This window comes from Carcharhinus amblyrhynchos, chromosome 13 (assembly GCF_965287045.1).
Source record: "Carcharhinus amblyrhynchos chromosome 13, sCarAmb.v2.hapA, whole genome shotgun sequence".
In the NCBI taxonomy this organism is placed as follows: domain Eukaryota; kingdom Metazoa; phylum Chordata; class Chondrichthyes; order Carcharhiniformes; family Carcharhinidae; genus Carcharhinus; species Carcharhinus amblyrhynchos.
In genome coordinates this window covers 15538511-15553332 of record NC_137336.1, presented here as the reverse complement: position 1 = coordinate 15553332, position 14822 = coordinate 15538511, and the positions used below count along the sequence as shown (strand labels likewise).

Genomic DNA, 14822 nt, shown 5'->3' with positions numbered 1-14822 from the left:
ATTATCTTGTCATGGAAACTGCAATGTGTACTTTGCCATCGTGACATTCTTTAGTTATGTTTATCAGGATCCTTTCAATGCAGTTTTGGATGTTTCAGAAGAAATTGCTATTAGACAAATACAACACGCAGCTATATAATATATATTTGCTTGTGTATACACTTCCTTATCAACTTTTACACTCTAAATTCCACTGTCAACATTTGTGACAGAAAATGTCTAAGTAAACTTGCTACATTGCAGTTACCTTCTCCCATCAATGAAAGTGCGGCAACATGGAGAGTTTCATTGATGTAAGAGTTGATAATAAGAACTTGAAACTAAGGATAGAATGTATGACTTTATAAAGGGGATTGAATTATGTATGTCTTGGACCAATTATCCTTGGCTGTCTCATTCTGCTTCACTGAAAGCTACATGTTGGCCGGAATTTTACTGGCACGCCCTCCCCGATTCCGGGGGTGGGCGAGGCTCGGAGAACAGCATTCTCCGTTGGCTGGGGTTGGGGGGGGATGGTGGGGTGTGAACTTCGGATAGATGTGCTGGTAAAATTCTGCCCGTAGACTTTGATTCTCCTAGTTCAATACCATGGGAAAATTCTCGTGCTGCAGGTCAAAAAGATAGAAAATAGAGCAGTCATTTGCTGCTCCTCCTCTTCTTCTGCTTCCCCTTGTGCACCCTAGTCTCTCCCTGAGGCTGTGAACCAATGATTTATAAGCAGTTCTGAAACTACAGTCATCTTTCAACAAATGACAATAATACCTGAAATAAATAGGTTAAACTAAACTCCATTTTAGCATCTAAATGTCAGCAGTGGGATGAGGGGATAATGTTGAACTTGAGCAATATTGTAAAGCAAGTGGGAGCAAGCCCATTTTGCATCACTTCTAATTTTTATTTCCATTCATTATGCATTTGGGCAGATTACTGGCAGGCAGCATTTAATGCAGATAAATGTGAAGTGTTATCATCACCTCTTCTGCCTAACATTCTATTGCTTTGACTGTGTTGTGTAATGTTTCATTGACTTTACTGATGGCCGCTGTGCAACGGTTAAGCATGTTTAGATGTTTGTCTATGAAGTTAATGTCTGTAATCTCAGCCATATCTATTTCAACACTGCTCATCTATTTCTTGCTTCCCATGTATGTTCTTGGCAGAGCAGGCCATAAATATCATTTGCAAAAGATTAAGATGCACAGGATCCATGGTGAATTGTCCATTTGGATTCAGAATTGGTTTGCCCATAGAAGTCCGAGAGTAGTAGTAGAAGGGTATTTTTCTGGCTGGAGGTTCGTGACTAGTGGTGCTCTGCAGGGATCTGTGCTGGGACCTCTGCTGTTTGTGATACATATAAATGACTCGGATGAAAACATAGATGGGTGGGTTAGTAAGTTTACAGACAATACAAAAATAGGTGGAGTTGTGGATAGTGTAGAAGATTGTCAAAGGATACAGCAGGACATCGATCAGTTGCAGATATGGGCGGAGAAATGGCAGATGGAGTTCAATCGGGCCAAGTTTGAGATGCTGCATTCTGGAAGATCAAATGCTAAGGGTAAGTATACAGTTAATGGCAGGAGCCTGAACAGCATTGATGTACAGTGGGATCTTGGGGTTCAAGTCCACAGTTCCCTGACAGTGGCCGCACATCTAGATAGGGTGGTAAGGAAGGTGTGTGGCATGCTTGCTTTTATTGGTCAGGGCATTGTGTATAAGAGTCAGGATGTCATGTTGCAGCTTTATAACACTTTGGTTAGGTCGCATTTCCATTCAATTCCAGTTCTACATTAGAGGAAGGATGTGAAAGGTTTGGAGAGAATTCAGAAGAGGTTTACCATGATGCTTCCTGGATTAGAGGGTATGAGCTATAAGGAGAGGTGCATAAACTAGTATTGTTTTCTCTGGAGTGGCAGAGGCTGAGGGGAGGCCTGATAGTCGTCTATAAAATTATGAGAAGCATAGATAGGATTGACAGTCAGAATCCTTTTTGTAGAGTTGAAATGTCAAATGCTAGGGGCATGCACTTAAAATGAGAGGGGAAAAGTTTAAAGGACATGTGAGGGGCAATTTTTTTTACACACAGGGCGTGGTAGTTCCCTTGGGTGATTGTGGAGGAAGATATGATAGAGGTATTTAAGGAGCTTTTAAATAAGCATGTGAATATGCAAAGAATAGAGGGATATGGATCAAGGGCAAGCAGAAGTATTAGTTTAACTTAGCATCATGTTCAGCACAACATTGTGGGCTGAAGGGCCTGTTCCTGTGCTGTATTGTTCTGTTCTAAGATGTTAATTAATCAAAGTTAGCACATCACCACAGCCTGTGTAAACAGCTGAGTTTATCTATTTGTGAGTTTGGGAATAACATTGCAAAGGGGTTTCAAAGTGGGATTAGGATCGGTCTAAATGCATTCATCAAGATGGGATTAATAGCCTTCTTCACCCTTAAGCGTATTTTGATCTTGTTATAATAAAAGCCTAGTGGCTAAAAGGATGAGTAATAAAATAAGTAAATTATAAATGCTTTTGGATGTAGAGGGACATTAACACAAAATTCTTAAGTCTTAAGGGATGAATTGAGATAGAAGAAATACTTTTCCTTAAAGTAAATTATCAGCTTCTAGTTGCTGGTTTGACTGTAACCCAGCTAACTTTGCAAAAATAGAGAATTGGGTCTTCTGTTTTCCATGGTCTATTATTACAGGAAGGAGACTGTCTTATTCCCCTTGTATCATAACTATGCAGTAAATGTCTATGGAGGAATGTCGTTGTGTAGGAGTAGGAAGTACTCAATCACAGTGCTGTAGCCATTATGAGTGTGGGCAGACTTGAAGGGCCAACTATTCTTTCTTGGGTCTGTCGTTTTTGTGAGTAACTTTCAGCCCAGGGCAATATTACCTTGCAAAGCCAGCTAAATCAAGTCAAACAACTTGTTAATGCTGCATACATTCAAGCTAGCAATTTACTTTCTCTGTTGGCTTCCATCTGCATTTCAAACATAGTTAATTGTGTGAGACGCTTTGAGAATCTTTTGGCATTCAAAAGTGAAATCATATTAGAGCTTCAGATTCTGGAATGCTTTATTCTGTTTTGAGATGGGTGATAATTATTGTTTTGTTGAATAGTCTAATTTGGAATTTGAAACTGAAACAATTTGCATCAATTAATAAGGCTAATTGTGAAACTCCTGTTTATATAACACAATTCATGCCAATTTTTAAAGACTCTTGTTACCAGATTTATGAATCACAATAATTTACAAAATTATTGATGTCTTTTTGCATGAGTCAATGAAAAAAATCTATCAACAAAGCAATTAATTATCTGCTGCAAGAGAATTGGTTCATTGTTGAAACCATGAAAGGAAAGGCAGAATTTCTTTCTCCAAACAGAATATTTTATGGTTTGATTTATTTAATAGATTGGACTAGTTTTTTTAAACTCAGTGAATTAATCATATTATTTACTGATAGTATCTCAAATGTTAAGAAATCTTGTCAATGCCAAACTTGTGAAACTCCCAATTCCAGTAAATTGCTCAAATATCTGTAAGTGATCAGGTTCACATCTTAAGAACATAAGAACATAAGAAATAGGAGCAGGAGTAGGCCATCCAGCCCTTCGAGCCTGCCCCGCCATTCAATAAGATCATGGCTGATCTGTCGCTGCTCAGTTCCACTTTCCCGCCCTCTCCCCATAACCCTTAATCCCCTCTCTTATCAAAAACCCATCAACCCGCGTCTTAAAATATTTAGCGAGGCAGCCTCCACCACTTCAACGGGCAGAGAATTCCAGAGATTCACCACTCTTTGAGTGAAGAAGTTCCTCCTCAACTCCATTCTAAACCGCCCCCCTTATATCTTGAGGCTGTGCCCCCTAGTCCTACTGTCTTTTTCCTTTCCTATTTTCTTCATCTGCTTTTTCTTCCCAATTCTTTCCATTCCTTTTACCATTGCCAACTGATTGTTTCTTCCCGTTTCTTCATTTATAGCTCCTTTTCATATATATATATTTCTTATATTTTTACTCAAAAAGGGAATCAAATGTTATGGGGATAAGGCAGAAAAGTGGAAATTGAGGATTACTACATGAGATCGATCATGATCTCATTGAATGACGGAGACTGTTTCCTCCCATAGTCCAAAGATGTGTGGGTTAGATTGATTGACCATGCTAAATTCTTTCTTTGTGTCAGGGGGAATTATCAGGGTGGAGTTACAAGGGTTGGGCCTGGTTGGGATTATTGTTGGTGCAGAATCGATGGACCACACGGCCTCCTTTTGCACTGTAGGGATTCTGTGATTCTATTTGCCATGTGTAAATTGCACGAGGGAACTTGATTTTCTTTCTTACCACTGCTGTGTTTGCCGATGTAAAAAGTCTGACAACACCAGGTTTAAGTCCAACCGATTTATTTGATAGTACACTCACTAGCTTTCGGGGTTAGCCCCTTCGTCAGGTGAATGACGAAGAGGCTAACCCCGAAAGCTAGTGAGTGTACTATCAAATAAATCGGTTGGACTTAAACCTGGTGTTGTCAGACTTTTTACTGTGTTTACCCCAGTCCAACGCCGGCACATCCACATCGTGTTTGCCGATGTCAGGGGAATGGTATTAATATAGTGACGCCAGGCCCACATGTAATTGGTTCACAAAATGAGCCTACATATTGAAACTACCAAACGTCTCAAAAAGTCCGTGCCATTTGGTTTAAACAAAAGTATAAAAAACATTCCAGTCTCTTCTAACCACTTGAGCATCTATTCTCTTTCTTCTAATACTGGCTACCCTCCCACGTCACCACTGCTATTCCTTTTTCTGCAGCAATGGGCTTGCTTTTGATGGCTGGAATCCCACCAGCTGCCAATTCCGTACATAGAATGTGATGATGTGGAGATGCCGACGTTGGACTGGGGTAAACATAGTAAGTAATCTCACAACACCAGGTTAAAGTCCAACAGGCTTGTTTGTAGCAAACGCCACTAGCTTTCGGAACTGGCTGTTCACCCACTTGACAAAGGAACATCCAGTTCCGAAAGCTAGTGGTGTTTGCTGCAAATAAACTTGTTGGACTTTAGCCTGGTGATGTGAGACTTCTTACATAGAATGTGAACCAAGAAGAAATGGAATAATCTTTGCAGTAGAATTGAAATTGCAAGTAGAAGCCTGGCAGTCACCCTCTATTCTAGGCTGAAACAAATCTAAAAGTTAAAATTTATTTATTAGTCACAAGTAAGGCTTACATTAACACGGCAATGAAGTTACTGTAAAATTCCCCTAGTTGCCACACTCCGGCACCTGTTCGGGTCAATGTAGCTAACCAGCGTGTCTTTCGGACTGTGGGAGGAAACCCTGGAGAACATGCAAACTCCACATAGACAGTGAGCCAAGCCGGGAATCGAACCTGGGTGCGGCCCCTAGCCATTGTACTTTCCATTAGGGCTCACTGGATACCAATTAGGAGTGGGAGCCACCATTGATTTACTTTAAACCCTCATCAGCTGTTACCCCCATTGGAATTAGTTATGACAGGACAGATTGAAGGACAAGTCTGGGGATGCTCTGATCTGGATGGTATAAGTGATATGCCAGTAAGTGGCTTGAGGTATAATTGGAGTTTAAGGGGTTGATTTTAACTGTGTAATATGCTAATCAGACACTGAGTATATCTTCACAGAAAGCCAAGTATAACATGGTTTAACCTGTCTCTAAGGGGGTCTCATGTAAGAAGCAATCAGTACAATAAGGTGTGTCTCAATAAAGCTCCTGTCTTATGTATCTCTGTATCCTCAGTAAATGTGTTAGCCAAGATAATACCAAGAATGTTATAATAATGCCGTCAGTGATACCATAATGAAAGGATGACTCTCTTTCACAAAAGGCTATTGAGGCTAGATCACTTGAAGATTTCATAATGGATTAATAGATTTCATAGAATCCCTACAGTGCAAAAAGAGGCCATTTGACTCATTCAGCATACACTGACTCCCCAAAAGAGCACTTTACCCTGGCCCAGTCCCCATAACTCCACATTATTTACCCCACTAATTCCCCTAACGTACACATTTTTGGCCACTAAGGTGCAATTTAGCAGGGCCAATCCACCTAAAACATCTTTGAAGTGTGGGAGGAAACCAGAGCACCGGGAGGAAACCCATGCAGACACAGAGAATGTGCAAACTCCACACGGTCACCCAAAGCTGGAATTGAACTCGGGTCTATGGCACTGTGAGGAAGCACCATGCCACCTGATTTGTGTGCAGCAAAGATATAAAATGGCAAGGCAGCAAGATGGGCAGATGAAATTAAGATGCAGTGTAACCATGATCTAACATTATCAAAATGAGTGGGGGAACAGGCTCCAAGATCTGACCCCATGTTCCTGTGTTCCATCATAGGGCTCACAGAATCATTGAGTCATTGCAGCATAGAAATAGGGCATTGGGCCCATTGAACTGTGCCCGCTCTCTAGATTTAACCCAGCTTTTTGCTCTAACCCTGTAGCCCTACAAATTTATTTCCCTCAAGTGCTCAAGTGCCTTTTGAACCCATTGACCCTTTTCATTTCCACCAGCACCTTAAGAACATAAGAAATAGGAGCAGGAGTAGGCCATCTAGCCCTTCGAGCCTGCCCCGCCATTCAATAAGATCATGGCTGATCTGTTGTGGCTCAGTTCCACTTTCCCGCCCTCTCCCCATAACCCTTAATCCCCTCTCTTATCAAGAACCCATCAACCCGCTTCTTAAAAATATTTAGCGAGGCAGCCTCCACCACTTCAACGGGCAGAGAATTCCAGAGATTCACCACCCTTTGAGTGAAGAAGTTCCTCCTCAACTCCGTTCTAAACCGCCTCCCCTTTATCTTGAGGCTGTGCCCCCTAGTCCTACTGTCTTTTTTGAGCGGGAAGAGTCTCTCCACCTCTATCCTATCCATCCCATTCATCATCTTATACGTCTCCATGAGATCTCCCCTCATTCTTCTAAACTCTAACGAGTACAAGCCTAGTTTATTCAGCCTCTCCTCATAGCTCAATCCCCTCAACTCCGGTATCAGCCTAGTAAACCTCCTCTGCACTCCCTCCAGGGCCAAAATATCCTTGCGCAGGTGCGGCGCCCAAAACTGCACACAGTACTCCAGCTGCGGCCTCACCAATGCCCTATACAGCTGCAGCAAGACCTCCCTACTTTTATATTCAATCCCCCTCGCTATGAAGGCCAGCATCCCATTCGCCTTCCTGACCACCTGCTGCACCTGCAAGACAACAAGTTCCAGGTCATCGCCACTCAGTACATATAAAAGCTCTTCCTCATATCTGACCCCTGGCTCTTGCCTTAATTCTTAAATCTCTAATCCTTGTACCATCATCTAATGAAAACAGCTTTTCTTAGTCCATCCAATCTAAAACCTGTCATAATGTTGTACACGGCAATCAAATTTTCCCTCAGCCTTCTTAGCGCTAAGGAATGCAATCCATGGTTCTACAACCTCACCTAGTAGCTGAAACCTTTCATCCCCAAAACCATCTATACTTTAGTTGTAGCCTATCCAGAGCTTTTCAATATTCAGCATAGTTTCCCAGCTTTTAAGAGGAATACCTCTATTTTTGATTCCTAAGATCCCATATTGTTTTCTAATTACTCTTGCAATCTTTCCTGCCACCTTCAGAAATCTATATTTACATTAACCCCCAGCGGCCTCTGTCCCAACACACTCTTTATAACTGTGCCATTAAGTTTATAAAAACTCTCCCTATCCCTTCTGCCAAAATGCATCTCACACTTCTCTTAAATTCCATCTGCCCCATTCTGTTAGCCTATCCATAACTTGTTGCAGTTGATATCACCATCCTGACTGTTTGCCACATTGCCAAGTTTGATATCATGGGCAACTTTTAAAATTTTACTCTGTATTCTGATATCCAAGTCATTTATTTGTCAAAAAGTTTGATTGCAATTCCTTCAGAGCCAATGTACATTTACCAGTTCAAGCTACTTCTTGCATTATTACAGTTAAAAATATTGTTATGAAATACTTCCTTTTCCCAATAATCTGTTGGTCTTCAGTAAACCATTTGAGCAACTTTAGGATGCACTGAGACATTTGTGGTTGAGCTAAGCAGCTTTCATGATAGAAAAAAAACGCCACGGTATATTATTGCCATTTAAACATTTTCCACGTCAATTTGATACAGCAGTTACTCATTTCAGTTTCTCATTTTGGTTTGTGTAGGTGTTATTAAAATTGCCTGGAGCTAATAAGCAAGGACAGACTAAACCATGGGAAAAAAGAAACCATCAATTTGATTTTCATCTCCCTGTTTAGACATGACTGGGAATGGCATCAAGTAGCAGTATCAACAAACCCATCTGCACACTTTATTGTTTGTAACTTGTTTTTCACTGAGTGTCTCGCTGTGACATGCAGCGAGCATAGGCTATGTACTGTCAAACACTGCTCAGTTGGTAGCACATCTGATTGAGATTAGTCTGGGTTTAAAATCCACTGCACAGATTTTTGACTGAGTCTGCGTAAACACTGAAGTACTGAAGCAGTGCTGCATTGTCAGAGGTGACAATGTTTCAACAAGACATTGAACTGAGGCCCAGTCTGCCACCTGAAGTGGGTATTAAATATTTTTGATGAAAACTGGGAGAGTTATCCACAATGTTCTGATCTATACTAATTGTCAGCCAACGTCACAAAAGCAAATTATCTTGTCATGAGCAAGTTGTTGTTTGTGGGATCTGGTTAAATGCAAATTTCAACATTACAACACAGACACTGCTTGAAAAACTACTTAATTAGCTGTAAAGTACTTTAGGATGTCCTGAGGCCGTAAAAGATGCAGTATGAATGCCTGTCTTTCTTTCAACCATCATGCAGTAAAGTGAGCTTGGTTGGTTCGATTGGGAGGTTTTTCTCTGAGTCAGAAGATTGTGAGCTCAGTCCTGTTCCAGGTACTGAATATGTAATCACAGGGCGGATATTTCTGCGCATTGTTGAAGCAATGTTCCTTTGCTGGGGATGCTGTCTTTCAAGTGAGCTCTGAAACAGAAGCCCACTCTGACTCATTCAGGTGAATGTTAAAGATACCATGGCCATATTTGAAGTGTTAGGGACCAGTTCAGAAACTCCAAGGTATATTGTGAAGTTAGACTACACCCTAATTATTTTTTTGATTTTGGCATTAGTGCAAATGGTTAGCACTGCTGCCTCACCGCACCAGGGACCCTGATTTGATTCCCAGCTTGGGTCACTGAGTGGAGTTTGCATATTCTCCCTTAGTGGGTTTCTGCCGGGTGCTCAAGTTTCTCCCACAGTCCAAAGATGCATGGGTTAGGTGGGTTGGCCTTGCTAAATTGCCCCTTAGTGTCAGGCCGAATAGCTAGGGTAAATGCATGGGATTATGGGGATAGGGCTTGGGTGGGATTGTGGTCAGTGCAGAATTAATGGGCTGAATGGCCTCCTTCTGCACGTAGGATTGTATGATTCTATCATAAGGTGTTTCGCTCCTGTTGACCCATGGGGAAGCTTTTATTAAAATAAACTTTAATTAACAACACAGTTAAAATATAACAAAAAGAATTAGCTCAACTTTTACCAAATGAAGTGCTTAAACATGACAAGGTGTAATACTTAACTGCTCACTATCCCTATAGTTCCAATTTAAGCAACATCTCCTTGGAAGTAAACTCCTCTTCAGAACCAGATATCAATATATTCAGGCTTCCGTGCTTTGCTTGTCCTCCAGCCTTTTAACCTCTCTGGACAGAGGTACAGAGAGACATCTGTCTTCTCAAACAGGAGAACTCCAGAGAGAGAGAGATAGAAAACACCTCTTGCCCTTTTCAGATCTCTGACGAGTGATATTTATTTTCTAGCAGGTTCCAGACTTCAATGTTCAGAAAGAGAGAAAATAGCTGCTGCTTCTTTTCAAATTCAAACTGCAACTGCATGTGTTTTTTTTCCTCTCTGTAAGCTTAGCTGCATCCACACACATGACTTGTCAATCAACCCAATCAAACCCTATTCTGAAACCCCAGGGAACAACTCTAGGACTAATAGTAATGCATTAGCCCAAGTTAAAACAACCTGTCCAGTAATTACATAAGAACATAAGAAATAGGAGCAGGAGTAGGCCATCTAGCCCTTCGAGCCTGCCCCGCCATTCAATAAGATCATGGCTGATCTGTCGTGGCTCAGTTCCACTTTCCCGCCCTCTCCCCATAACCCTTAATCCCCTCTCTTATCAAGAACCCATCAACTCGCTTCTTAAAAATATTTAGCGAGGCAGCCTCCACCACTTCAACGGGCAGAGAATTCCAGAGATTCACCACCCTTTGAGTGAAGAAGTTCCTCCTCAACTCCGTTCTAAACCGCCTCCCCTTTATCTTGAGGCTGTGCCCCCTAGTCCTACTGTCTTTTTTGAGCAGGAAGAGTCTCTCCACCTCTATCCTATCCATCCCATTCATCATCTTATACGTCTCAATGAGATCTCCCCTCATTCTTCTAAACTCTAACGAGTACAAGCCTAGTTTATTCAGCCTCTCCTCATAGCTCAATCCCCTCAACTCCGGTATCAGCCTAGTAAACCTCCTCTGCACTCCCTCCAGGGCCAAAATATCCTTGCGCAGGTGCGGCGCCCAAAACTGCACACAGTACTCCAGCTGCGGCCTCACCAATGCCCTATACAGCTGCAGCAAGACCTCCCTACTTTTATATTCAATCCCCCTCGCTATGAAGGCCAGCATCCCATTCGCCTTCCTGACCACCTGCTGCACCTGCAAGCTGGGTTTTTGCGACTCATGCACAAGGACCCCGAGGTCCCTCTGCACCGTCGCCTGCTGCAGTTTTTCGCCCCGTAAGTAATAGTCCTTCCTACCATTCTTCCTACCAAAGTGGACCACCTCACACTTGCCAACATTAAATTCCATTTGCCATTTCCTGGCCCATTCGCCCAGCCTATCTAGATCCTTCTGCAGACTCTCCACACCCTCCGCACAATTTGCCTTTCCCCCAATCTTGGTGTCATCAGCAAATTTCGACACCCTGCACTCGGTTCCCTCCTCCAGATCATCTATATAAATGGTAAATAGCTGAGGCCCCAGCACCGACCCCTGGGGCACCCCACTAGTCACCAACCGCCAATCCGAATAGCACCCATTGACCCCCACTCTCTGCCTCCTATTTGACAACCAATCCTCTATCCACGCTAACACCCTACCCCCAACTCCATGTCCCCTGACCTTCTGCAATAACCTCTTGTGAGGTACCTTGTCAAACGCCTTCTGGAAATCCAGAAAGACCACATCCACCGGCTCTCCTCTATCCACTGCCCTAGACACATCCTCATAGAACTCCAGTAAATTTGTCAGACACGACTTCCCTTTAATGAAACCGTGTTGCGTCCGCCCTATCAAGCAATTCCCTTCAAGATGCCTCGCAATTTCCTCCTTAATGACGGATTCTAACATTTTACCTACCACAGACGTTAAACTAAATTAGGAGCAATTCACCTTCAGCACGCTCATCATGTGAGCTGCCGGCTGCAGACACTGGAGAGAAATATGCCGTTTTTCTTTCCAGAACCAACACTGTGTCATTTTTTGTTAAGATTTCAACCCTTGACTTAGTTGAGGTTTGGGACCATCATTTATTCATCTTCATGGACTGCCTGCAGTTCCATCAATGGCCACAGCACTATTCTGGCACTACTGATAGCCAAATTCTGCACACATGAGGACGGCCTCAACTGGGATCTTGGGTTCATGTCACACTATCTGTAACCCCCACGACATGCCTGGGCTTGCAAAATTTCACTCTTTAACCTGTGCTTAACCCTTTCTCCACTTACATTGTCTGTACCTTTAAGACTTGATTACCTTAAAGACTTGCATTCCAACCATTATCTTGAGCTTGTGTCTTGTGCCCTGTTTGTGAACAGAACCCCCACTCACCTGATGCTCACCAACGCCTCTTCTTTTTCAGGAGACTAAGGAAATTTGGCATGTCAGCTATGACCTTCACCAACTTTTCCAGATGCACCATAGAAAGCATTCTTTCTGATTGTATCACAGCTTGGTATGGCTCCTGCTCTGCCCAAGACCACAAGGCACTACAAAAGGTCATGGATGTAGCCCAATCCATCACGCAAACCAGCCTCCCATCCATTAACTCTGTCTACACTTCCCACTGCCTTGGCAAAGCAGCCAGCATAATTAAGGACTCCCAGACATTCTCTCTTCCACTTTCTTCTTTCGGGAAAAAGATACAAAAGTCTGAGGTCACGTACTAACCGACTCAAGAACAGCTTCATCCCTGCTGCTGTCAGGCTTTTGAATGGACTTACCTTGAATTAAGTTGATCTTTCTCTACACCCTAGTTATGACTGTAACACTACATTCTGCACTCTCTCATTTCCTTCTCTATGTACAGGGCACAAGAAACAATACTTTTCACTGTATGTTAATACATGTGACAATAATAAATCAAATCAAATCAAATCAGTATCTTGTGCCCTGTAAACTCCACCCCCTTGAGTCTCATGGACTTCTGATTTTTTGCATCCGTTCATGTCATTTTAAAAGTTTAATGGAAAAGGAAACTATTAAAAGATGCTAGATGGTAGACTCAATTTAATACAGCTCCTGTAAATATGCACCCTTGACTGAAATGATTCCTACTTTTGTCTTTATAATGAATCTTGACAGCGATGTGGTTTTTTTTCTCTTGGATTCCAGGTCTCATCACCACCACAGTGCGTAAGCTGGACCGTGAAAAAAGAGATGAACACAACCTAGAGGTGGGTAGAACAAGGCTGTCAGGTTAGTGGTCAATAGGTGAGGCATCATACCAGTCAGAGGCAAGACAATGGTCAAATTGAAAAACAGTCATTCTTTTTCACACATAAAGGAGCATTGCTGCATTTTTGAAATTGATAATAATATCTAATGGACATCTTGTGGCATCTTGGGATGATTGTGGCATCTTGTGGCATTAATATCTAATGGACATCTTGGGTAGCATCCCTACCTATGAGCCAGAAGCACTGGGTTCAAGTCCCAATCCAAGACTTGATGCCAAGGAAGATACATTCATCACGCGGCCAAATAAACTTAGTATTAACCTGGAACTCCACAGATGCTAGGTCCCTGGTCAGCTATGTGATGGAAAGACATTTGAGTCTCTACCATCACTATCCATAGCTCCAGGCGACAACAACACATACGTAATAATGATATTGCCACAGCAACTGGACACCTTGAGGTCTGTTGGCTTATTTGTCTGGATAGTGGGTATGGATCAGAAGGAGTCAATAGCAGGGAGATTGATCCCATTCTGGTTGGTGTGTAGTCAGTTTCTGCTTCCTTCCACAACCCATGGCGGAGGTCATGCCACTGTAGGACAGGCCATCCCTTGAGCAGAGAATGCAAATGAAGAAGATAAAATAAAAGTGATTTATTTCATGAGAAAATGTGGAAAATCAATAACCATCAATGTAGCGACTATATTTACAATAATCACAATTATTGCAATTCAGATTTCTACAAACCTCCCGTCTCCTCCTCCACACTTTCTATACCATCTGGCATGTATTTCTGTTGGGGCAGGAATTTTACTAGTGACTGTGATGCTTCCATGACCCTGCCCAATGTTTTTGACCCCCCCCCCCCACCCCCCCCCCTCCCAACTGAACAGAGAGGCAGGATTTTTTCATCTTTACCCACCTATGAATTTCTTGGTGGTGAACACTAAATCATGAAATCACCCTGATGTTACTCATTGATAAGTCAGAGACAATTGCTTTTATTCCCATCCCAACATTTAAATGACAACAATCAATCCAAATCTAACCATATACCATCTTAACAGATAAGAGATGATTTCAGTTTAAAAGATTGCCAATACTTTTCTCTGTCCATTCACCTGGTTGAGAAGCTTGTAAAGGTTCTGGACAGCATATGGAGATCGTTGCATCTGTCTTAACAACATTAGGAAACGTATTGGAAAACAATTCGCTCTTTCTGTTTCCTCACAGGTGACTGTTAGTGACAATGGTGTTCCCCCAAGACAGTCCACAGCGAAGGTGGTGGTGGAAATTTTGGATGAAAATGACAATGCTCCCAAGTTCCCAGAAGTCCTGTATAATGTCAGACTGCTGGAACGTAACAGCTCCACAGAGCCTGAGCCCATCTATAAGGTGATTGCATCTGACCAAGACATAGGTCCAAATGCAGATGTCACCTACAGCATCGAGAACGACGAAGAAGGGAAATTCAATATTCATCCAAAATCTGGGATGGTGTCATCTACATGGACATTCTCAGCAGGGGACTATGACATCTTAACAGTGAGTAGGAATGTTCCCTGTTGCAACCTTTTCATTCAAAGGTTAGTCTCCTACGTGGATAGAATTGAAGATTATAAAAGATATGAAATGCTAGGGAGTGTGGTAGCAGTGTAGTAGGCAGGGCTTTCTGGTGGAGAGGTGTTTGTTTCGATATGAGTTTGCAGGTGGATGAGGTGCCTCATAAATCATTTTGGAATTCTCTCATGGGATGTGAGCATCGCCAGCAAGGCCAACATTTTTTGCTTTCTCCTAATTGCCCTTGAAACTGAATGGTTTGCTCCAAGCTGTTTCAGAGGGTGTTTAAGAGGCAGCCACATTGCTGTGGGTCTGGAGTCACAAGTGGGCCAGACAAGGTAAGATTAGTAGATTTCCTTACCCAAAGGAAGGAACCACATGGCTTATGACAATCAACAATGGTTTCATGGTCATTATTAGACTTTTAACTTCAGATTGTAACTTCAAATATGTG

The 14822-nt window shown here is 42.3% G+C and overlaps 1 protein-coding gene across 2 annotated transcripts in view; it reads left to right on the top strand.

Moving 5' to 3' along the window:
- The window catches only part of LOC145351736 (protocadherin Fat 1-like), a 144954-nt gene that overhangs the window by 54999 nt on the left and 75133 nt on the right, over positions 1-14822 (top strand). Inside the window, exons 4-5 of one of the 2 annotated variants that reach the window (XM_080201329.1) lie at positions 12744-12805; positions 14042-14353. In XM_080201329.1, the coding sequence (XP_080057455.1) occupies positions 12744-12805; positions 14042-14353 (374 nt within the window). Of the gene's footprint in view, positions 1-11991; positions 12064-12743; positions 12806-14041; positions 14354-14822 lie in introns of those variants that run through there. The other variant, XM_080201331.1, reaches the window with a different exon arrangement.